General features: G+C 36.4%; 1 protein-coding gene across 3 annotated transcripts; it reads right to left on the reverse strand.

The window, feature by feature from the left end:
• Window positions 1-1576: 1576 nt before the first annotated feature.
• On the reverse strand, window positions 1577-25102 carry LOC110263216 (uncharacterized). 3 transcript variants are annotated; one of them, XR_015886177.1, is made up of 2 exons: window positions 24751-25102; window positions 1577-1924 (listed from the first exon to the last, which is right to left on the reverse strand). XR_015886177.1 is itself a non-coding variant. In XM_021104195.2 (2 exons), exon 2 carries the CDS (start codon window positions 10891-10893, stop codon window positions 10447-10449), a length of 447 nt encoding a protein of 148 aa, XP_020959854.1. In that variant the 5' UTR covers window positions 10894-11459; window positions 24751-25102; the 3' UTR covers window positions 3903-10446. The 3 variants fall into 3 exon arrangements, 1 of the variants encoding a protein (XP_020959854.1); XM_021104195.2 differs by lacking the exon at window positions 1577-1924 and adding an exon at window positions 3903-11459; XR_002348430.2 differs by lacking the exon at window positions 1577-1924 and adding an exon at window positions 24407-24682.
• Window positions 25103-26316: the final 1214 nt, after the last annotated feature.

Here is a 26316-nt window from a genome sequence, read left to right on the forward strand (position 1 = left end):
TCAAATTCTTCATTTCTTCGATTACTTCATTTTTTTCGACGAGTCTTTATTAATCGAAATTCACTCCCTTATCAATATGCCATCCTCGATATGTCCCGTAAAGCAAGTTTTTACTACAAAGCTCAGAATTTATTTATTTTTTACTAACACTTTGTTCCTAAATATGTAATTATTATGGTTTAAAAAAACTCAAGCCGTTCATTTTAAAGTTCCATCCAATTCACATAGGTTGCAATAAATATCGGAAAATAATAAAGAATATTTGATGTTCTAAGCACCGACCCTTGAGCAATTTGTAGGACAAGTGTAACGAGGCAGTCCTTTTGGACTTCATATTTTGTGCGCATACATTCGATTACGTGCACCTCAATAAAAGGGGAAAAAGTGTGGTCACTGTGTGTTTGTTTTGACCCCCTAAAAAAAATCTAAAAAATCTGGAGACATCGCAATCCTTTATCTGTGTTGTACTGTTGTGACTTGTGAGTTAGCGGCTTAGCGCCACTTTTATGGCTTTGTTTCACTTGGGGACCGAGTTTAAGTTTGTGCACAATTAATCACCTCATGTATACTCCTCCATCTAAAATCAAATCAAACCAAAAAGCTACTACATACAATGATGTTTTAGGTAGGGGTATAACTACTATTGTAAGCAATGGCGACATCTAAAAACCCATCAATGTCACAATAAATCATCAAGAAAATTGAAGAATTATAAAACAGAATATTAGGACTTTAAGAGTTATAAAATTAATATTTTTAGAATAGATAAAAGACCTTATTAGTAAAATATTTTAGAGTATTATTTGAGTTCTGTATTGATATAAAAAATAATTAAGTATAATTAGTTTTAACCTTTAATTTCTTTTTCAGAACTAGCATTCTTTGTACTTCATAATAATTTAATACTTTTATAGTTTTATTAGAATTCTGTGTAATTCTAATGAAAATACCAAATTATTAAGGAGGAGTTGTGGCTGCCAATTCTCATGGGAAAATCCCAACATGATTTTTGCACACACAAGTTTTGGATCTGGGATCTGGTGGCATATTTTTTTCTGAAAATTCATGATAGAATAAAATAAAAAGAAAAGAAAAAGAATGGAATTATGCTAATTGCTAATTAGGGTTAATAGTTTTTAGGTGTTTCTTAATTTTCTTTTTATAACCTTGAGGCAAGGTTAATGTCAAGGAGATAGTAATGTTGTGGCTAGAAAAATTATATAACAGAGTATTAGGAGTTATAGGATTAATGTCTTTTAGAAAAGATAATGTATTATTACTAAAAGAATATTTTAGAGTGTTTGACTATTGTATAATGTAGAGTTTAGCAAAATATATAATCTAAAGACAAATATTAGGTTATTATTAGTAAAAGCTGTTAATATTTTAATAAATACATAATAAATATATTAAAAATGTAAATTTTGTATATTTTTTCATAAGAATATTTTTTATCAGTAACTTTAACATCTATTTTATATGTTAACTAAACTCTAATAATGTAATAATTGATCATGAATAAATAAATAAAATAACTTTAGTACAATTAATTTTATTTTCTAAACTACTTCAGCTTTTTATTTCTTTCAGGATTGGTATTCTTGTAGTTCATAACAAAAATACTAGCGTAAGTTATAATGGTTTTGAATTTTTCTTCTCCAAGATATCGTAGACGTATAGTTCAGCACCTCTTGGCCACATTATTATACCTAAACAAACAAAGATAAACAATATTTATACCTTAAATGATTTCAACAATTGCCTCCATTCTAATCATGATTACACCAAACAATTAGGCATTAATGTTTTAGCTTGCTCGTCACTTTATGTTCCCACGATCGTAGACGAAATGATGTGCCCGGTTAGATTGTTACTTGTAAGAGGTTCTTCACGTGTCCATAATATTTTATTCGTGTGCATCACACTGCAATTCAAAGTCAAAGTTGCACTTTCATTTCTTTCCTGTGTGAAGCTATGATTGTCATTTTTTTTTTATGAAAACTAATTACTATGATTAATAAAGAGCTATGATTGTCATTTTAGTAAAACGTTAGATAAACAATTTTTTTATGGTGAATTTTACTATGTCTTTTTTAAAATAAAAGATAAATTATTTCTTGTGATATATATAATAATTATTGATAAATTATCTTTTAATTAGAGTTTCAAGATTCGAATGAGATCGTCAAATCTAATTGCTATCTCTAATATGACCGGAAGAAAATCTTAAAAATGAGAGAGCTGAAAACTAATAAGAATTTATGATATATTAGTTAAAAATGATGGTAAATTGATAATTGGTGTGTGAAAGAGGACATCAAAATATTTTAATTTTTTTTATCTTTAATTACTCTTAAATTATCTTTCAATCATTCTTCATTATTCAGATAATAAAAAGGGTAAAGTATTAAATTGTTCCTTATGTTTGGGTATAATTCTGTTTTAGTTCTTAAGATTTGAAGTGTCCTATTTGAATCCAAAAAAGTTTCATTTAGCATCAATTTAGTCCCACAGTGAGGTTAAAGTTAAATAATTAACAAAATGTCCTACATAACAACAGTATAAGAATAAAATCGATAATCTGAAGAACAAGTACAAGCTCCAGAGGCACAAAATCAACCGTGGATGCATCAATATATTTATTTATTATTTTTCTTATAATATAAATAAAATATTTTCTATAGAACTAAAGAGAATGATAAATAAATGTATTGATGCATCAACGGTTTATTATTTAACTTTGACCTCACTGTGGGACTAAATTGATGCTAAATAAAACTTTTTTGGATTCAAATAGAACACTTTAAACCTTAAGGACTAAAACAGAATTACGCCAAAACATAGGGGACTAATTTAGTACTTTACCCTAATAAAAACTCTAAGATGGTAATTATTGTCTCATTGTTTTTATGACTAACTAATATTTTAGTTTATTTTTATTATATAGTTATACAAGATTATCGGGTTGGTTACCTGAAGGGAAGTACCATTATTGATTCGGCTGAATTTTAAGAAAAATATTAGGAAAAAAATCTTAGGAAAGAGAGAGCTGAAAAATTGATGGATGTACTCGTTGAAATTGGAGATTGAAAGCTTAAGAATAAATTCAAAATCCTAACCTAACTGAATGAAAATTGTGATTGAATTTGAAAGAAATTAAGATTTTAAAATTGGAAAAAAAATATATTTAGTGGATACAATGAAAATGATACTATTATCAAATTTCAAAAAAAAAAACATAGCATTAATTAAAAAGAAAAAGAAAATAATATAAATTTTAGAGTTCTAATAAAAGAATAATTTATCAATAATTACTGTAATAATTTACTCTTTATTATAAAAAAGACAGAATAAAATTCACCGTTTTTTTTAAATAGTAACTAAGTGAATTTATTGATACAGTAAAAATAATCTACACAAATGTATACCTAAAATTATCCACTTTTTTTCCTCCGCTGATAATGATGTTGTTTTTCCTTCTTCTTATTCCCTTGTTTCGTCTTTATTTTTTTCTTTTTTTTTTAATTATTTTTTTCAGTTTTAGTTCTTCCTTTTAACTCTTATTTTATTTTCGTATTTTATTATAGGTATAAAATTATTTATATTTTTTTCTATATTTTTCTTAAAAAATAAAAAGTTTTATTCAAACAAATCAGTTTTACATTTACAAAAATAATATATATATATATATATATATATATATATATATATATATATTTCGTAAAAACTACAGAAATTATTTTAAATTATACAAATTTTTAAGTTAATTGATACAAAAGACAAATCTAAAAATTTTAGTTGAAGAACACATAAATTATTTTAAATTGTGTTGATTTGTAGTTTAATAATACAAAAGAAAACATATAAAATTTTAGTTGAATAACACATATATAGATGTAACTCGAGTACTCGACTAAAAAATTTCTATGTGCGTTGTAATTACATTTTCTTTATTATATATTGTTCATATCCTAACTCTACACTAAGATTTAGGTCCAAATAAACCAAAAAGGTCCAATCCAAAGATTGGCCTTTGCTATCAACCGACCTCCTTATAAAGAGATCGGACTGAATGCAGACTCCACTCCAAAGAGGTCGGGGTCGAAAGATAGTTGGCAGATAACACTTATTTAAATAAGTAACTGCCCCTAAAATCTCTCAACCCACTTTTAGGAGCCATATTTCAACTTCCCTAAGATAAAGGGACGGTTATCCACCTTAAAAGGTGGAACTACTCAAGCGGTGGTTATTGGTTCACCACTATAAATACACTCACACCCCTCAGGTATCTCCAAATTCCAATACTCTCTAAAACCTGCTTACCCCTATGCTGACTTAGGCATCGGAGTGTCTTTGCAGGTACCACCCCCCATTCCTTCATACGCACAAGTCGGACGGCAGCTCCCAGACGTGAACCAAGTCGGATACCACCTCCACTCAATGCTTGGGCCAATCTCACAAGCCCAATCCATTCACTTCAGGTTACCCATGTAACATTGACGCCGTTGTCAGGGACCTGGAAATCAATTGATGATGGCGGATGATTTCAACGAGGACGGAAACACAGCATCCGATTCTGAGCAAGAGAATTAGGACACTGGTAATAACGACAGAGCAATAGTCACTCACCAAGGGATGACTAACCAGCACAAAGAAGGCACTTCAAGGGTAAAGGACCCAAAAGGGAACTCCTCTAATGGACATGAATCAGGCAAAGAAGGACAACCCCATGCAACTGATTTCATGGGATTGTTCCATGGCCACCAGGAACGGCTGGAACAGCTAGAACAAGAGCTGGAATGACAGCGAGAGGCAGAGAGAAATTTGAAAAATGCGATCGAACGACGAAAGGAGCTTGAAGAAAATCTCCTAAGACTTGAGTCCGCTCTCCGAGGTCAAAACCCTCGCAGTGACCGAGAAGATTCTCCCTTGGGAGGAGAGGATCCGTTCAGTGAGGAATAATGAGGGCAAAAGTTTCAAGGAATTTCAAAAGCCCTGAAATGGACCTCTATGACGGAACTACTAACCCAAAGCATCACTTAAGCAATTTTAAAAGTCGGATGTATCTAGCCGACGCTTTTGATGCTACTCGCTGCAAGGTTTTTCCGACAACCCTAACCAAAGCAGCGATGAAGTGGTTCGATAGCCTCCCCCCAAGGTCGGTCACCAGCTTCGACGACCTCTCGCGGAAGTTCCTTATGCGATTCTCCATCCAGAAGGACAAAGTAAAGCACGCACCGAGTCTTTTGGGAGTAAAACAAGAGATCGGAGAACCCTTGAGAGATTACATGGAAAGATTCAATAAAGCATATTTAGAAATTCAAGACCTGCCCACAGAGGCAGTAATTATGGGCCTAGTAAATGGACTCCAAGAAGGCCCCTTCTCCCAATCCATCTCAAAAAGGCATCCGACCTCCCTGAGTGATGTACAGGAGAGAGCTGAAAAGTACATCAACATGGAGGAAAATGCCAGGCTGCGAGAGCCAAACTGGCGACCTGGGCTTTCTCACTCATCAAAAGAGAAGGAAAGAGAACCCAGGAAAAAAGAGGAAGTCGGCCCTGAAAGGCCCAGGAGGTATCACTCCTACACTCCTCTACGAGTTTCCCTAGTTGATGTCTACAGAAAAATTTGTCATACTGAAAGACTATCTCCCCCTAGACCCATCAAAAACAAAAGGGGAAAAGTCGTAGTGACTACTGTGAGTACCATAAAATATATGGTCACTCAACAAATGATTTTTACGACCTAAAAAATGTGATAGAAAAGCTGGCCAGAGAAGGTCGGCTTGACAGATATCTCATGGAAAGGTCAGAGCATCATGGCAAGAGAAAGCGAGATGACGAAGACCAAAGAGACCCACCACCATAGACCCCGGAAAGATATATACACATGATCTCAGGAGGGTTTGCTGGAGGTGGTCTCACAAAGTCATCTCGCAAAAGACACCTTAAGGAAGTCTACCAGGTCGGGGGTGAAGCTTCCGACCTTCCAACCATCTCTTTCACTAAAGAAGATGGGCAAGGCATCATTCCTGGACATGACGATCTAGTAGTGATAACCATGATCCTTGCTAATGCCCATTACACAGGACCCTGGTGGATCAGGGAAGCTCGGCCGATATCCTGTTCAAACCAGCGTTTGACAAACTGGGACTGGATGAAGCGGAGTTAAGAGCTTACCCCGATACCCTATATGGGCTGGGGGATACACCAATAAAGCCACTAGGATTCATACCCCTACACACAACCTTTGGAAAAAGGGTGAAGACCAAAACTCTAAGCATCGACTTCATAGTCGTCGATGTGGGTTCAGCCTACAATGCTCTAATAGGCAGAACAACCCTAAATCGGCTCGGAGCAGTGGTGTCCACCCCACCTTTGCATGAAATTCCCAACACCAGAGGGAATTGCAACCATTAGGGGATACCAGAAGTTGGCAAGAAAATGTTACAATGAAAGCCTGAACCTGAGAAGAAAGGGCAAGGAGGTGCACACAATTGAGCTCGGAGGAGCCAGGCTAAAGAAGAATTGCGACCACAACCCTGGGGGAAAATTTAGGAGGTACAGATTGGAGAAGAGGAAGGAAAATATACCAATATAGGAGCCAACCTGAAAGAAGAACTGAAGCAGAAGCTCATAAGGCTCCTACAAGAAAATTTCGACCTCTTCGCCGGGAAAGCCTCCGACATGCCGGGAATAGATCCCGAGCTCATGTCGCATAGACTGTCAGTGTACCTGGGATCGCGACCTGTTCAGCAAAGAAGACGAAAGCTCGGATCTGGATGGGCCCAAGTAGTGGAAGAGCAAGTACAAGCCCTCCTAGAAGCTGCCTTCATCAAAGAGGTTAAGTATCCGGCGTTGCTGGCAAATGTGGTGCTAGTCAAAAAACAAAATGGCAAGTGGAGGATGTGCGTCGATTATACCGATTTGAACAAGGCGTGCCCTAAAGACCCATATCCACTTCCAAATATTGATACCTTAGTAGACTGCAGCTCGGGGTATCAATACTTATCGTTCATGGACGCATATGGATACAATCAAATCCCGATGTATAAGCCGGATTGAGAGAAAACATCTTTCATCACGCCAAGAGCAAACTATTACTATGTGGTTATGTCTTTTGGGTTAAAAAATACAGGAGCCACATATCAAAGGCTGATGAATAAGGTGTTCGCACCTCACCTTGGGAGTGTAATGGAAGTCTATGTAGACGACATGTTAGTAAAAACCAAGGAGGAGGCCGACCTCTTAACTGATCTCTTGCAAGTCTTCAACACCATTGGGATTTATCCTTACACAAAGGGGGATTGAAGCCAACCCCGACAAGTGCAAAGCAGTCCTAGAAATGAAAAGCTCGACTTGCTTAAGGAAGGTCCAGCAGGTGAATGGCCGACTTGCAGCCCTCTCCAGGTTCTTGGCAAGATTAGCGTTAAGATCCCTACCACTCTTCTCTCTACTAAAAAAAGGATGCTAGTTCGAATGGACTTCTGAGTGTGAAGAAGCATTCCAGGAGTTCAAAAGGTTTTTAAGCCAATCTCCCATTCTGACCCGACCTAAATTTACGGAAAAACTCGTCCTGTATTTGTCCGTAGCCGACAAAGCTGTAACATCAGCTCTAATACGGGAAGACGAGGTCCGACAGGATCCTGTGTACTTCACCAGTAAAGCTCTACAAAGCCCTGAGTTAAGGTATCAAAAACTTGAAAAGTTTGCGTATGCCTTAATCGTAGCCTCTCGAAGGTTACGGTCTTATTTTCAAGCACACACAATAAGAGTTCGAACAAACCAGCCCATGAAGCAAATCCTTCAAAAAATGGATATTGCGGGTAGAATAGTTCAGTGGGTCATAGAGCTATCCGAATTCGACCTTAAGTACGAAACTCGGACGACAATTAAAGCTCAATGCCTCACCGACTTCGTGGCAGAATATGTAGGAGATCAAGAGGAAGCCTCCACTACGTGGGAGTTATACGTGGATGGATCCTCTAACAAAGTCGGAAGAGGTACATGCATAATATTAGTTAACCAAGAGGGAACCCAAGTAGAAGTCTCCTTCAAATTCGAATTTCCAGCTTCTAACAATCAGGCAGAAAATGAAACCTTGATTGCAGGGTTAAAATTGGCCGAGGAAGTCGGAGCAACCAAAGTAGTTGTGTTCAGCGACTCTCAGGTGGTAACCTCCCAAATAAATGGAGAATATTAGGCTAAAGACCCCAACATGAAGAGGTACTTAGACAAAACCTTGGAGCACCTTAGGCGTTTTGCAGAGACCGAGGTCAAGCACATAACTCGGGATCTCAACAGCAGAGCACATGCACTCTCCAAACTAGCAAGTACCAAGCCAGGAGGGAATAATAGAAGTCTGATACAAGAAACTCTCCAAGAACCCTTAGTTACAAAAACAGAAGGGAGACAAGACGTCCTTGAAGTATCCAGATTGGACCTCGGATGGATGAACCCACTAATCGAATACATGAAATTCGACATCCTACCAAAAGAGGAAAAAGAGGCCAAAAAAATTCGAAGGGAAGCACAAAACTACACTTTAGTAAAAAATATCCTCTATAAAAGAGGTATATCCACACCATTGTTAAAGTGCGTCCCGACCTCAAGGACAATAGAAGTCTTAGAAGAGGTCCATAATGGTATCTGTGGGAACCATCTCGGAGCAAGGTCTTTGGCTAGGAAAGTCATACGAGCCGGGTTCTACTGGCCGACCTTGTAGAAAGATGCCACCAAATTCGTAAAGAAGTGTCAGCCATGCCAAATGCATGCAAACTTCCACATTGCTCCCCTGAGGAGCTCATTAGCATAACTTCTCCATGGCCTTTTGCAAAATGGGGATTGGACCCCAATCGCCTGGACAAGTAAAATATCCAATAGTGGGAGTAGACTACTTCACGAAGTCGGAGATTCCTCTACAAAAATATTATCACAAGGTATGGAGTCCCTCACTCCATTACTACTAATAATGGAACTCAGTTCACCGACTCCTCCTTCAGAAACCTAGTAGCCAGTATGAAGATCAAGCATCAGTTCACCTCGGTAGAGCACCTTCAAGCAAACGGGCAAGCTGAAGCAGCTAACAAAGTCATACTGGCTGGGTTGAAAAAACGGTTGCAAGATGCGAAGGGAGCATGGGCTGAAGAACTCCCTCAAGTGCTATGGACTTATCGGACTACACCTTAGTCTGCCACAGGAGAAACACCCTTCCGACTTGCTTATGGCATAGAGGCCATGATACCAGCCGAAATCAACGAACAAAGTATAAGGGTGAGCTTCTACGACGAGGTTGGCAACATAGAGGGGAACAAAGAGGAGCTCGAGCTACTCCTTGAAGTCCGAGAACAATCCCGGGTAAGAGAAGCAGCGTTAAAGCAAAGAATGACAAACAGATACAACAAGAAAGTCATTCGAAGAAGCTTCATCCCAGAAGACTTCGCCTTGATCAGAAATGACATCGGAATCAACAAATCAGGAGAAGGAAAGCTTGCTGCTAATTGGAAAGGGCCATATAAGATAAGTGAAGTCTTACGAAAAAGATACTACAAGGTAACTGACTTGAACGGTACCGAGCTACCAAGGTCGTAGCATGCTTGTAATATGAAAATGTACTATAGTTAAAAAGCAAACTCCACTCCCTGGTGTACTCTTTTTCCCAAATTCATTATTTTTTTTTTCCAAAAGAAGGGTTTTCCTGAAGCGGGTTTTAACGAGGCATCAAAGTGGAGGCTAGGGAAGAGTCTTGAAGACTCCCCTAGTAGCAAAAGAGTACCTTTATCAAATGAATAAAGATCTTTTTACTACATCTGTTTATAAATTCCATTAGTTGTTATCATTATTCTACGAAACGCACCAACTTAAACTCGATAAAACGTGAAAATCCCATGCCCGACCTACGTGGTCAGCAGGATAAAACGACGAGGTATAAGTCGGTGTAAAGAGGTTACACGGTCGATCATAGTAACTCGGAATTTCAAAACTTAAAAATGACTACTTAGTCAGAGAAACCGAGAAAATAGAAATGCATCGCAAAAATAACCTAATTTACAGAAACTCAATAAGTGAAAATTGAGTACAAGGAATACAAAAAGAGACGAGAAAACCAATCAAAAATCAAAGGCAGAAGCTGTCTCAAGTCTTTGAAAAATCAAGTAACTTAGATAAAGCACAGCCTGCCAAGATAAAAGGTGTTTTCAAAAAGCAAAAAGATCAAAAGAGGTTTCTTAATAAAAACCTAGCAAATTGTAGAAAGCATGCACGCACAGGATATTTCTTAAAAGCCCTTATCCAAAAAAGGGCAAGTTAAACTTTTTTGTTAACGGCCATAAAAGGCCAGAAAAGTCAATAACAAACCACCACAAAAACAACAAATAAAATTGTTCAACAAGGGGCCCACAAGCCGGGTCCCAAATAGCTCAAATCAATTAGAAAAAGAAAAAAAAATTAATAGTCACCAGTAGGAAGAGAGGTCGGATCAGCAGCAGGGGAGGACGGAGCAGTCTCTTCGGCAGCAGGGGTCGGAACATCTAAAGACGTCGGCTGAGATCCCTCCAGTTGATCCTCACGAAGAGGAGATTCCATAAGTCTTTGCCCACGGGTCTTTAGCTCAGAATCCGTCTCAGGTCGGGGAGGAGAAACAATAGTCCCATCCACAACAATCTTATCAGGATCAAGAGGGGAATGATCCAGGCCAGGAGCAATAACTCCGACCTGCTCTTTGAAAATTCTCCAGGCCTCCTCCGAGCTCTCTGCCAGAGAGTCCTCCAAATCTTGATAAGCCTCCAGACCTTTCTCCAGCTCCCGTTGGAGATCAATGTTCTCGGAAAAGACTCGGACATAATTCTTTTCTGCCTTCTCCTTAAGGCCCTCTGCCATGGCACACTGAGCCATCAACTTCTTCTCCCGATCCTAAAGTCGGGACCTCTCTTCCTTCAACCCAGCAACTTGCTCTTGGAGCCTCTTCTCTTCCTCTTGATAAAGGAAAATCCTCCCCTCTAACACTTCAACTTTTTTGGTAGAACCCAAAGAGCTAAGGAGGGTCTTCTAAAAAATATCAAGAAGTTTTGTACATACCCCAGTAGCCCAAACACTCCCCTGAACCAGGATATTAAGATGGTTTTGAACGAAAGCATCATCCATATTAATTTGAGTATGGGGAAAGATGTGATTCTGAACGAATTGGGGACCATCAAAATTCCTAGAAGAAGAGCCAGACCCCGAGGTCTTATGCTTCTTTTTCTCAGGTTCAGGAGAAACTCGGGCTTGAAGAATGGGAGGAGGAAGAGAAGAGGCAGAAGCAGAAGTTACCATAATGGGACGAGAAGATGTCCCCAGATCACGAGGAGGATGAGGTGGAAGAGTGCCGGCAGCCCTTGCGGCATCAATCCTTTCCCGCGACCTTCTCTTGGCATCCTGAACCTTTTGGTAGGAGGCGCTGGAACCTTTCTTCACCATCTCTGAAAAGAAGAAAACAAAGAGTTAGAACTACAAGTCGGAAGGCTACAATTTGGAAGACTACAAGTCGGAAGCTACCAAAAAAAAAAAAAAAAAAAACGAAAGCTACCTAATTGGGTCCGCACAAAGCTCGGAGATCCCAACAGAAATTTCTTAGTGTCCAAATAGGGGGCCCTTCCCCAGGCATCTCGGAAAAACCCCACGATAGTCTCCTCTACCTCATCCAAATCTTCCAGGCTATATTTCTCCACTAGAGAGGCCTCTAGCCAATAAAGAGGAAATCGGGGGTTGGAGTTCTCATCAAGGAAAAAGGGATGGTAACCCTCTATAGTTTGGTCTTTGAAAAAGAAATTCTTGAAATCATGAAAAGATTCGTCAAACATAGAAAAAACTTTCCGGCCTTGAATGGCCTGGAAAGAAATCCACTGTTGCTTGTTATTTTGCCCACTAAAGGGCTAGGTCATATGAAAAAGATAGAAAAAGATCCTTAAAGAGGTTGGAAAATCCAGCTCTCGACTAACAAGCTGATAAATTTTCATGAAACTCCAAGAGTTGGGGTGAAGCTGGGTAGGAGCAACTCGGCAATGACATAGCACGCTTAGTTCGTAGTCGAAAAAAGGCAGAAGGACCCCTAGACGGGTAAAAAGGCAGTCATACATAAAAAAGAAATGAGGGTCAGCATCGGCAGCCTTCCCAAAACAAGCCCGGTCTTCAGGACCCGGGGCAATCAACTCGTACTTGGGCTCATCATCATCAGAGTCACAGATCCTGTGGTGGGTGCAGAGGTCGGTGATGTAGTCTGTGTCTACTAAGGGTTCCTCCCCAAGAACAGTATCGTTTACCCACTCAGAAACGTGAGAAGTCATCTTTTTCGGTAAAAAAAATAGGAGAAAAGGCGACGAAACCTACAGAGGAAAACGGAAAAGGATCAAAAATAGGGTCTCTAAAAGGCCAAAACAATCCCTCAAAGGAATAGAGTCACTAGACCAACCAACAGACTTACTACAAACACGCAAAAACTCCTCTAAATGTGCAAAACAAAGCATTCAAATAAAGAAGAGAAAGAAAAGACTAATCTTCGAAGCAAGAACGAGCCGGCAACAGCGAACGCAGTACTCCAAGGAAGAAGGCTAAAAGGCTTTCTCTTTGAGGATTGAAGGTAAGAGATTTCAGAAAACGAAAGAAGATAGAGAAAAGAGAGGAAAAAGTATTTATAAACATGCCATGGGCAAAATGGTAAACTTGACGCAGTCATTAAAGAAACGCGCCGTTGCCAATGTAACTGCTCCCACGTGTAAATACAAAACCCATAACAGACACGGCATTTGATTAGACGCGACTGTTGAGAAATTTGAATCACGTCCGTTTTAAAAATCACGTCGGTTTCTATGACACATCGGCTACAAGCCCGAGTTCATATACTCGAATCCAACTCATGAAACAAAAGATTGGACTCGAGTAGGGGAACTGTTCATACTCTGGCCCAACAATAAGGCCCAGGTCCAAATAAACCAAAAAGGCCCAATCCAAAGATTGGCCTTTGCTATCAACCGACCTCCTTATAAAGAGGTCGGATTGAATGCAGACTCCACTCCAAAGAAGTCGGGGTCAAAGGATAGCTGGCAGATAACACTTATTCAAATAAGTAACTGCCCTTAAAATCTCTCAACCCACTTCCAGGAGCCATATCTCAACTTTCCTAAGATAAAGGGACGGTTATCCACCTTAAAAGGTGGAACTACTCCAACAGTGGTTATTGGTTCATCACTATAAATACACTGACACCCCTTAGGTATCTCTAAGTTCTAATACTCTTTAAAACCTGCTTACCCCTATGCTAACTTAGGCATCAGAGTGTCTTTGCAGGTACCACCCCCATCCACTCAACGCTTGGGCCAATCTCACAAGCCCAATCCATTCACTTTAGGTTACCCACGTAATATATATATATATATTGAAAATGTTGATGGTGGATAGGGGGTTTAGCAAAAAACAATGGAAGGAGCTTTTAGTGCAATTTGGAACATCATGAAGGATTTAAAGTCAAGACAAACAGACAAAATATATTTCTATTCTTTCTTGCCAAAGAATTTGATGTGATTAGGGTGGAAAGTGGTTATTCATGACTTTTCAAACAATTCATGATCTATTGGAAAATGGTGGAATCCAAGCATGACAGTAGAGGAAGAATATTTTACTTTGAGACCCAATTTAGATCCAAATGCGGAGAATGCAAGAATTTTGCAAAACAAAAAATCTGCAGCAAAGAGGACGACAAGGTAGAGATTGGGGGAGGCTTTGGAGGTTGATCATTTTTCGATGAGGAGGAGGGAGGGTATAATTATCAAGATAAGGGTTATTCTGGATGTAAGTAACACACTAAAGCAGTCCATCAAAGTCTCTAGTTTGGATAAATATGTTTTTGAAAAACTATTGAAGTAGAAAAATTAGGCACTTACTGTTATTTTTGTGAGCATATCGGGCATGAATCTATAATATCGTATTTTTGAAGAAATCAGCGATGCAACATGAGGTAGAAGAGAAGTGGAGTAATGAGCTTAAGGTCCAGCAGATAGTTTGGAGAGTGGAGGATCAAAAAAAGAAATTCGAACCCAAATCTGCGAAGGAAGGAAAATGAATCTACACAACTACATCACAAACCTACACTAGATAGCTTACTCAAAAAGTTTCTCTGAATTTTCTTTCTCTAAACTGAAAATCAACCAACCCAACCTACAACCTCAAACACTCAACCTCAACCTAATTATCCAAACCTTCATACACTATAGGAAATTCGTTGAAAAACTCTTGACGTGATAGTTACTGTCAAACTGTTAGCATTACTTTCATACACTAATGGTAAGCGTGGTAGTTTCGTCGAACTATTAACATTGTCGGCGCGAATTTGAATTAAAATGGTGTGCCTACCGTCGGAATTTGCATTGGATAAATCCGACGGTAATTAAATTTTCAAAATGTATCATTTTCCTTAAAGAAACCAATGTTACTGTCAGATATTTTTGATGGAAAATCCGACGGTAAATCTAACCTAAAATCAAATTCGCACCCCTCCCTCCTTTCTGCGTCTTTCCCCTCTCTTTTTTCTTCTCTAACCACCACTGCAACCGGCCTCTATTGTCGTTGCCAGTGACATCCATCGTGGCCATCGTCATTACCACGTCACTGCCCCTTTCTATGCCATCGTAAGTGGGTGTTGCGTGAGTTCACTCTCTTCTCTCACCACCATTAGCCTTCATTATCGCCGCCATTATGGTTGTTGCCACCACCGTCACTGCCACTGCCACTGTCCCCTTCTCTACCATCGTGAGTTAGTGCTGCATGAGGGAAGATCATGTTCAACCTCTTTTAGTTGCTGTTGTCGCTGCCGCTGCTTCCACTGCTACTGCTATCACTGCAGAGAGGCACACCGCGGAGAGGTGCCGCCGTCACTGTTGCTTCCACGCTTTTCTCTCAGGGTAAGCTTTTGACTTTTATTTATTTATTTATTTATTTTCAAAAATCTAAGTTTAGGTTAGATTAATTTTGTTAGATTAGGTTGAGTTTAGGGTTTAGGATATTAATATATTAATTTTGTTAGATTATGATTGATTATGATTTAACTAGGGTTGATTAGAGTTTATTGTTGAAATAATTTATAGTTATTAATATAATGTTTAGTTAGGATTTATTTAAGGTTTATAGTAACTTAGAGTGATTAGTGTTTAGTTAGAGTTTATTTAGGCTTTAGAGTAATTCAGATTGATTAGAGTACTTATTGTTTATTTCAATTCGTTATTGTTAGTTTAAAGGTTAAGTAAGATTTTGGTCCCTAAGGTATAGGCCGAAAATGTTTTTCGCTCCCAACCTTTTTTTGCAAACAAAATCGTTCCTAAGGTTCAAAGTAGTTTATAAATAGTCCTTTTGACCTAAATTTTAAAATTTTGGACTAAATTACCCCTAACAAAAAATTAAAAAATTTTAAAAAAAGAATAAAGAAGCCATTAATAGAGGCAAGAAAACCACAATGAAGCCATTAATGGAGCACCAACAACAACAACATATAATATTCAACAACAACACAATATTCAAATTCAAGAACAACAACAACAACAACATCTCTTCTTCTTCTTCATCACAGCATCAGCAACAACAATAATAGAATCAGAAGCAAAAATAAAAGAAACTAAAGAAATAAAACTTAAACAGTGGCGACGAGCGTGGAACAGCAGCGATAGCAAGGAACAGCGATGACAGCGAGGAGCAGCAGCGACAACAACTTTGTCTTCTCCATGATGCCGTCTCTACCACGTCCGCTCATGGACGTGCTTCTCCTCCACGAACGGTTTCAGATCTCCTCTTTGTCCCTTCTTTAGCGGCAATTTTGGAGCACAGAGGCAACGGCGGCAGCGCGGGGGTTCCAGTGAGCTTGTGCATTCTCTCTCTCTTTCTCTTCCCTGCATTCTCCCTCTTTTCTCAATCTCTCAGATTTTTTTCTTTTTTTATTTCAAAAAAATGTTGTGAAGAAGAAGAAGAAGAAGAAGAGATGATGTGATAAAGAAGAAGAGATGTTGTGATGAAGAAGAAGAAAAAGAAGAAGAGAAGGGTATTTTGGTCCGAAAGACGATTTTAAAACTACGTTGAACATTAGAAACAATTTTGTATGAAAAAAAAGGTTCGGGACAAAAATAATTTTCGGCTTATACCTTATAGACCAAAATCATACTTAACCCTTAATTTAATTTGTACATTAGGCTAATATGTTAGTTTAATATAGGTTAATTAAATTAGTATAGAGTAATTAGAGTTTAATTTTTTTTATCAAGTTTGGTATAGGATATTAACATAATAATTTTGTTAGATTTGGTTAAATTTTAATAGGGTTTAAGGTTTAAATTAGTTTAGAGTAATTAGGATTGATTTATAGTTTATTGTAAATCAATTTTTATTTAATGGTTGGAGGAAAAAAGATCACAACTTATAGCCAAAGCAAGAATCAAATGGTTCTGATTCAAGCAGTACAATAAGATCAAATGACCTCCACAAAAAGGAAGAAAAAGCAGCAAACAAGGAAAGAAGACAAGCACTCTTTCCGAGCATGATCCTTTGATGACGCTGTGTTATTCCTCTATAATTTTGTACCTCCACTACCTCTGCATTTCTACTTTGATTCTAGGAGAAGAAGACAAGCTATACATCGTCCTTGTGGTACAGAAGTTGTCTCCAAAGACAGTGTTCATACACCGGTCCGAGTACTAAGGCCGAGTCGGAGGATGACAAAGGGACCGACCTCATGAAAGGTTGGCCCATCATCGACCTCTTCGCAAAGAGCTCAGACAAACGCCTCAGAGGCCCAAGAAGGCCCAAAGCGAAGGAACCACCACTACCAGAGAGCGGTTGGACAAAAGATAAAGATCTCTTCCCCAAAAGATAAGATACAATAACCAACTTATTTCAAAGGAAGATCATCAAGGCACTACTATAAATACAATGGAGCACCCACGTATAACTCATACTCCAATTCTACTAAAAACCTACCTAAAGCTTGTACTGACTTAAGCATCGGAGTCTCTTGTAGGTACCACCCCCTCCGATGATCGAGGACCATCAACGTCTTGAGCTCCCACAAGTTGGGCCCGGCAGCTCAGTCTAGATCTGAAGATCTCCTCCGAGATTGACCTCCCTGTTTCAGGTAACCCTCGGAACAGATAGCTTCAAGCTTTGGAAGTATTACCCTTCAATAAAAGGAGTAATCAGCCAAGGATTGAAGAGCAAGAACTGAAAATATGATTTTTTCATAGCTTTCAAGCTATTCATATATTCTCCTTCATATTGCTTTATTAAATATTTTCTTTTTTCAGATTATCTTTCTTTGATTTCTCATAGTAAAAGGCATTATATGAGGTATTTGAGAAATCCATATGAGAGAAAAGGCAAAGAGAGTTGAACTTGGAGAAAAAGTATTAAATATGTCAATATCTTTTGATATATTTTTTGTTTTGTTTCATGATCCTAAGAGGTTTCCCTTGCTAAGTTAGGTGAGCACTTAGTGTTGAGAGTCTAGGTTGAGAGCCTAACCGAAACAAGATTAGTTAGAAGCTTGTGTGTTCAATTCATAGATAGGATTAGGAAGAATCCTAAGAAATTGGTGTTTGTAATCTTGAAAAAGATAGTGAAAATTCTACTACAGTTGTAGTGGAGACTGGGTGTAGGCCACATTATACAAGGTAGTTAAATTAGGATACATGGTGGTGTAAGCTACTATTCTCTGCTCTATTTTATTCTGTTTGTTCTAAGATAAAATAAATTTTTTCCTGCATAATCGCTAACTCAAAAATAGCAGTAACAAAGTTTCAGACTGTCTTTGGTGTTCAAGTTTTAAAAGATAAAAAGTGGTTTAATCTTCCCTTTTTATAGGCTATTAAGAACCTTTACAATTGTTTAAACTTTGAAAATTGACAATTTTTTTGGTAGAGATCTCTAAATTAAAGAAAAATTCTGTCAAATTTTTGTTAAAATTGTTACAAGTCATGTTTGGTTGGTAAAAGCTAAAAATTACATTTGATGGAGGTTGCTAAGTATAGCCAAAACTCTGTCAAAATTTTTAAAAAATTTAACAAGGAGGTGTTGGTTATTTGTTTTGATACATACTTGTAATTGTTTATGGAAACTGAGATTTTTTTGTGGAGGTCCCTAAATTAAGAAAAAACTCTACCAAAATTTTTTATAAAAAAAAAAATTACGTTGTGTTGTTGTTTGAAATTCTAGGTTATTTGTGGCAAAATGATTTCAAGTCATCGCTTGTGGATGTACGACAGGGATAAAAAACAACAAGGGGAATGAAACCTGAATTCTTTGAGGGGATCGATCAATTTGTTGCTTTTGTGTTCAACACAGAACCTTATATTATATTGCATGTTATATGTTAGACTTATATATAGGATAATCATTCTATGTATTACATATTGCATTTAGATTATGATTCTTTTAACTATTTTAATTATTTATTTAAACTAGACATGTCCAGCAGAGGCAGTGTCAGAAGTTGTCCTCGTGGTTGGGGTAGAGGGCGGGTGACTAACCCTCTTATGACTATCAGTCACCCTTTGCATCCGGATTTTGCGACAGATAAATCCGACAGCATTTTTCATTTTCTTTTTAAATTAAATTTTATTAAATATATTACCGTCGAAATTACTGAGAGAAATTTTTTTACGATACTTTGGGCGCGAAAAAATAAAAATAGTGCCAATGTTATTATCAGATTTTTTCTGACACACCAAAATGGGCATTCTGCAACGTTTGCAACAGTAATTAGCCTTGGAATTCAAAAATTTACCAGCAACCATTTATTGGCATTATTTATACCGTCAGAATTCGTCTTATGATAATTTTGACAGTTTTAAATGTTTCTTTTTGTAGTGATAATCCCAATTTTCCAATACCAAGCGAAACTTACCCACAAAACCAAATTCTACCCTATAATGAAGCTGATCTAATTTTAGGAGGGATGGAAGTAGTGTTTAATCATTTTCATATGTTTAATTTGTTTGCGTTTGCTTAATTGTATCGTTTGTCTAATTGTATATCTTACATAATTAAGTGCTACTTGCCTTACTTGAATCTACTTGTGTATTCCTTGTTTGCATTGCTTGTGTCTACATAACTGAGAGGTCCCTCATGCTGTGTCAGTTGACGCTGATGGCTGTCCTTATTGAGATGGAATGACAAAATGGTTGAATAATAAAGGTAAATATTGAATGAGATGATTTGAACATCCTGAGTTGATACAGTAGAGTGATTCCACTTGCTACAAGCAGAAAGTTGTTGTGATGAGATAGGGTTACTAAGTCGAATTATCTGAGGGCTGGTTCTAGTTTAAGATTTTTTCTATTGGAGAGTGGTGGAAATATGAGAAATGTTGAATTAGATTTATGCCCCCTTATGATAGTTGCCTAAATATGGATTAATAAGAACTTAAGATGGATATGATGAGGTATGGAGTTTAAGATTGTTTAGTGAGTTCGTGTTACCTTATGTAGTATCTATTTGGCACTTTTACGGTACTGAGAACCCATGGGTCGGGGGTTCTTATTCCGTATATATCTCTTGTTTTTTAGATGCAGGTCCTGAAGCTCAGCAGTGAGCTGTGGTTCATCTGAGAGATTGCGAAGCTTATTGAACTTTTGTTTATATTTTGTTTAGAATCTCTACGCACTTATTTTAAAAAGCTCATATGTATGTATTTATTTCTTTTGGAACTTGCCTATAGAGGCTTTAATGTATCTTTTGAGAGTGATAGGGAAAACACTGTTGTCTACTGATTTTATTTCTATATCCTAGACAGTCTGAACTTCGTAGGTTGCGACCAGTGGCTATTATATATATATATATATATATATATATATATATATATATATATATATATATATATTGTCTTTATTCTGTTATTCCTTAATGTTTTACTTAATATCCCTTTCCGAACGCGCTTTAACCTTCCTTTTCATCGATATGTGAGTGTTCCTGATTCATGATTTTATTTTACTCCTTTTCAATCTTCTCGTTTAATACTTCCTTTCAATTATATATATATATATATATATGTATATTATATTATAAATCTACCTTAAGAGTCGTACTACCTTATTATCATTGACTTATAATTCGAGTATAAGGATTTGAATATTAGGGTGTTACAACCACCACGATCTTCATAAGATTTTCAATTGGAAAACTCGTGGGCAGTAAACCACCACGATCCCTACCACATTGCGACACTGGACAAGCGATACACCGCCACGATCCTTACCAGGTCAAAGCTCACATTCAAAACCACAATCTTTTAAAATCTTGATTCAGAGCAAGTGGGGCAAACTACAGTTCTTGCGTCTTACCCAGGTAATTCAAATCTCAATTCTCTTTTTTCTTTAAAACCAATACCACCTCTTTGTGATATTTTCTAAAACCTTTAAAACAATTTCATTTAAAACCAATTCTTCTTTCAAAAGACAAAAGAAAATCATTTATTAGTTAAACTCCTTGACAAGGCCTCTAAACTTTAGGGTAGCGACAACCAATCTCATTTTCTTAAATTCATTAAAAATCCTTAAAATCATAACTTCTCAGTTTGAATCAATCAAAATAAAATTAAACCAAAATCAAATCATTTAAACTATAACCAAATTATATAAACCAAAAATTCCGAACCAATTTCAAAACCAAATTATTTAAATCAAAACCAATTTCAGTTTCATTCTTAAAATTTAAAACATTCCCAAAAGCTCGGAGATCGTCCCGTTTTGCTAAATCAAAATTTGAATTCTTCAACTTTTCCAAAACGTCACAAAATAAAATTATTCAATCAAAACCAATCACTTTTGAAATTCACTAAAATTCCTCCAAATATAATATCTTAATCAAACTCAAAACATAAGTCTTTTCTCAATAATTTAAACTCAAACATAAATTCATTCTTTTCTTAAATAAATCAAAATTAAATAAAATAAGTCTTCAATCCCAATTAACCAAAATAAAAATTCCAAAATTCTCATAAAAATTATCGCAACACCTCCCTTAAAACTCAGACCTTGCCACCCTTCTCGGGTTCCAACCAAACCATTTCTCAAACTCTTTTCAAATCATTTTTAAATCTTAATTTATTACCAGCAAAATCAAACCAGTTCCAGAAAATCACAATTTAAACAAACATCAACATAAAAATCATAATTTCTAGCCACCACAGCCAATCAATAATTCAATCAAACAAATTATTAGAGTCATCCAAAATAATTCAATTCAATCCATAAGACTTACGAAAATTATAAAAATACATTTTTTGCATTAATATCGACTTGTAACAATTCCTTAAAACCCTTAATTCACAACATCGGCGTTAACTCAGTCCATCCTTGCAGCAGCAACCGTTCATCAAACATAGCATACAAGAATCAAAACTCAACCCTGAGATATTAACGTCGCGTAAAACTTAATAACTTATAACAGAAAAACAATGATAAAGGTTTTGGGGCAAAAAAATTCACTGTACTTAGAGAAGAACCAAAGATCGGAGTAACAGCGGCTCCTACTTCCGGCGGTCACAGCCACGCTCCTAGCGGCCACAGAAACGGCGGTGTGGCCCAGAGCAGCGAGCAGTGGCGGCGACAGTGGCTGGCCCCAGTAGCAGCAATGACAACAGCAAATCCAGTTTCGTCCACCACCATCAAAGTGTCCTTTCTCTCCACTGGCCAACAACGACGGCGACAGTGAGGGTTCCTTCCGGCAGTGGCGATGGCGGATCATTGGCAAAAGGCGTCCTACCCCCCATCGCATTTTTTCTGCGGTGTCAGCTCCTTCTCTTGCACGGCTCTCCTATGTCACTCCCTCTGGGTCACACGAAGATGGCAGCAACAACAGGATGCGGCGGTGAGGTAGGCGCGATGGGGGTGCGGTGGCCGCGCGGCTCCTCTCTTCCCTCTATCGTATCTCTTTCTCTCTTCCTCTGCTCTCTCCTCACTTCTCGTTAGTGTGTGTGTGTTGAAGATGGGGGATAGGCAGCTAGGGTTTGGGTAAAGGGGGATGTGTGTGTTTGAATGTAGTGAAAATTAGGATTTCGGTAAAAATTTGGTATAAAGGTAGTTTGGTAATTTTAATAAAATTAGAGATAACAGAGTAATTAAAAACCAATTTTTAACCCGATAATAATATTTATAAAAATACTATTTAATTATCGACATAAAAATTTATTTTCAAATAAATACTCTAATTTAATAATTAGAGATAATCAAATTAATTTTCTTTAAATTATAAAATAAAGTTCAAAATCTAATTATTCAAATTTAAAGCATATAAAATTCTTATTATTTTTTCAATCACTAAAGTTTTAAATCAATAATAAGAAAGTACTCAATTAATATAAAAATCTCTAAAAATATATTCTCGAATAAATAAATAAATCATAAATAATTTATTATTTAATTTCCGAAAATCTGAAGTCTTAAACATTGCCCGATCATTATCAAATCCGAAAGAGAAAGTGAAAAGTAAAAATGAAGATTTAGATTCCAAGAGCAATGATGTGATAGAGAGGAGGTTTCAATCATTATCAAACAAACTTGGAATTTAGACATGACTGGCTCCCTTATGTTTAAATTGGCTGCAAAATAAAAAAAGTGTAGACACATGCTAATAGAGTGGCTAAAATAACAACAACTCTAGAAATCAAATTCAGAATCTACAATAAAAGCTAAAAGATGAAAAAGAAAAAGGAGGAAAAGTAGATAGTATTTAAATCAGATTACTAGAAGCCAAACTAAAAGAAAATCTGGAGCAGGAGAACAGATTTTGGAAGGAGAAATCCAAAGTATAGGGGCTGAATTGAGATCACAAAAATACTAAAGTTTTTTTACTCTAAGTTTCAGTCAAGGTGCAAGAGGAATAAAATTCAAGAGCTAGTAAATAAAGCTGAGAATGTAGCCACGCATGGACCATCCAGGTACAGTTCTTATGGCAGAGGACTATTTTGTGAAACCATTCACCTCCTCCAATCCTAAAGACCCTACATAGGAAATCCAAGACATCCCTAATAAAATTGATGATAATACCAACCGAACCCTTGCTAGACCGATGTTAGAAAAAGATATCTAATCATTTTCCATTTTATTAGGATCTCATTCAAAAGGATGTGATATGTACAACAAAGAATTTTCTCTCAAGAGGTAAATTGTTGAAAACATTTAATCATACACATATATGTCTTATCTTATTCCAAAGTTTGAAATGCTAGTTATGTGAAATAAGTTAGGCTTATTAGTCTCAGTAGTGTATTTTACAAAATAATATCTAAAATTCTAGTGCACAAACTGTAATATGTTATGAACAGGAATATTAGTGACACTTAGAGCGCCTTCATAAAAGTATGCTCATCAGCGATAATATTTTGATAGCATATGAGTTTATGCATTTTTGAAGAATGAGAAGTATAGTGAACATGAGCTAGCTCTAAAACTTGATATGAGCAGAGCGTATGACAGAGTTGAATGGAAACTCAGTTACTTCAGACCATGTAGAGGATTGTGTGAAGGAAACTCACTTTTTTTTCTATCTATTTTTGTTCTGTGAAGAGAGATTGTCCCATTTTTTTCATAAAAGAGAAAGGAGACTTTGAGGATGAATCTTAAATGCCCTAACATCACTCATGTTTTCTTTGCGAATGACTCAATCTTGTTTAGCAAAGAAACAGTGAAGGACTGTCAAAATTTATTGGGTGTGCTACATAATTATAAGGAGATTAGTGGCCCAATGGTGAATTTTGATAAATATTCAGTTTTTTTAGTAGAATACCCAAGCTAATATTTGAGACCAGGTTGCAAGACTCTTATCTGTCCCATATATTGGTTGTCAAAATAGGTACCTTACTCTCCTAGCCGTGGTTAATAGATCTAAGAGAAAGGCTTTTAATTATATAAATGATAAGGTACTGCAAAAACTACAATATTGGAAGAGATATCATAGGGTAAATAAATCCTGATTAAAGCAATTGCAACAACAGTACCAATTTACACCTTAAGTTTTTCATGCTGCCAGAAATTTTACTAAAAGAGATTCATATAGAAATCATGCAATTCTGATGGGGGCGAAAAAATTAAAAGAAAAAGTTGCAGTAGATTAGTTGGAAGGTGGCTTGTAGATCGAAATATCAAGAAATCTAAATTTCAAAGATCTTAAAGCATTTAACCTGACAATGTTGGATAAGTAAGGCTGGAGGTTACTAACGAGACAACACTCATTGAATTCTTGAATTTACTGAAATAAATATTATAGATACTCAAATTTTTTAAGGTTTGGTCTTTGAAACAAATCATCTTAGGATTGGATGATGGGACCAAAGTCATTGAGAAAGGTATTCTATGGAGTATTGGTGTCAGGTAACTTAGAATAAAAAAAGACAATTGGATGAAACAAATGAATCCCATATTAAAATTAGTTTCAATCACAACATCCAAAATAGGTCCCTGAGAAAATTTTTTTAATTGTACTCAGAATCAAGATATAGTAATAACACTATTCATGCCAGCAGTAGCTCAAGCAATTCTAGATACAACAATCACCTAAGGAGAAGATATTGCTATCTGGACAAAGGAAAAGAATGACTCATACTTTGTCGCTTTAAGATACACTCTAGCCTTCAAATTCTTTTATCCTCCATCAGAGTTCTTTTTTATAATGCCAACTGAAAATTAAAAACTTAAAATGAAAAGTAATGCATCAAGGACTGCCAATTAGAGATAAGTTTCGTACCAGGATCTAGTCAATGAGCTCAACATGCCCTAAGTGTGAAGGAGCCGATGAAACAATGACCCACTGTCTTCTCTCTTGCCCATATTCAGAAGTTGGTTGGAGGTTGTTGGATCTACCATTTTTGCTTCAAAGTACAGAACCTTGGAAATGGTGAAAATGACTTCTAGAATAACTAAGTATGGGAACAAAAGTAAAGAAAAGAAATCAAATGGTAGCAGTTCTTTCTTGACAAATTTAAAAAAATTCAAGAATATGAAAGCCTTTAAATATTGACTGGTCTCTCCTCAAAAAATTGTTTCACTAGTGCGAATGGTCACGGACTACCAACGGTTAAGAAAGCCTTAAACAAAATATTTTTTTATATGGCTGTAATAGCCACAATTTTTCATGACAAATGGCTGAAACTAACATAAGGATTTATAAAAGATGGCTATTTTAAAAATATATATTTATAAGATTGTGTATAAATAATTTGTAGATTTTTATAATTATATTATATTTGTGATTGAAAACCAAACATAATGTATTTGATTTTAATGATCGTATTTATGTAATTATGATTAAATATTATATTTTATTATAAGTTATAAAATGAGTTTTTGTTCTAAAAAGATGCTAGAGTCACTTTTATAAATAATAACATTTGAATAATAGTTAAAAAAGTGACATTTTGATAATAAATTAAAAAGAAGACACATTAGTAAAAGAACCTATTGTAAGATAGTATTTAACTAAACGAATAATCTCGGCATACAAGCGATTAACAGTTACAAGTCTTACAAGTCATTTACCCTCAAACGCGTCTTTCGTGGTATGTGTGTTTCACATGCCTCCTTAACAGACTTTTAAATAAATTAACGCGTGAATATATAACTTCCTTTTTTCAAAGGATTTCATTTCCTTTTTTGAATTTCTTGTCGTCTTCGTTCGATCTCATTCGTGCGTTTCTCTTTGCCTTTTCATTCGTTGTTTACGTGCATTTCTCACTGGTTTCTCCTTCATCATTTACGTGCATTTCTCTCTCTGTTTTTTGCTTTGTTTTTCTCGATTTTTATGGTTTCTGAAATCAAGCTTTGAAATTGTTTTGAAGATAATGGATGATTCAACTTCAGATTGTCAGTTGAACCAGGGCAAAGTGGATTTTGAATTTGAATCGAATGAAGTTCTTGAGGTGTGATTTAGTTTCAGTTAATTATTAAATCTGAATTTGATGCAGTTAGTCATTTATGATTGTCTAGCTAAATAATGCGTGAACATTGACTGTGAAATTAATGCGTGAACATTGACTGTTAATTGAATCTAATGTACTAGTTTTGATTAATTTTGTGCATTTTATACCAGACGTTTGGGTGTAGATCAGAACTATTTGGGTGTATTTTAGGGAAGTTTGGGTGTATGTACAGTTTATGGCTTTTTTGAATATTTTAGTTGAGTTGTTGTAGTTCGGGGATAGATCAGGAATATTTGGGTGTATTTTAGTTGAATTGTTATGTTTTATGACGTGCAGAAACTCTATAGTATATCCTTGTTTTTAACATGGTGTATTTTGCAGCCCCTCTATGTTGT

This window comes from Arachis ipaensis, chromosome B6 (genome assembly GCF_059453495.1).
Source record: "Arachis ipaensis isolate K30076 ecotype BB chromosome B6, ASM5945349v1, whole genome shotgun sequence".
Lineage (NCBI taxonomy): Eukaryota > Viridiplantae > Streptophyta > Magnoliopsida > Fabales > Fabaceae > Arachis > Arachis ipaensis.

What these genes read in the sequence shown, in the direction of transcription:
- LOC110263216 (XM_021104195.2), bottom strand. Translation starts at nt 10,893, where the DNA reads ATGGCTCAGTGTGCCATGGCAGAGGGCCTTAAGGAGAAGGCAGAAAAG.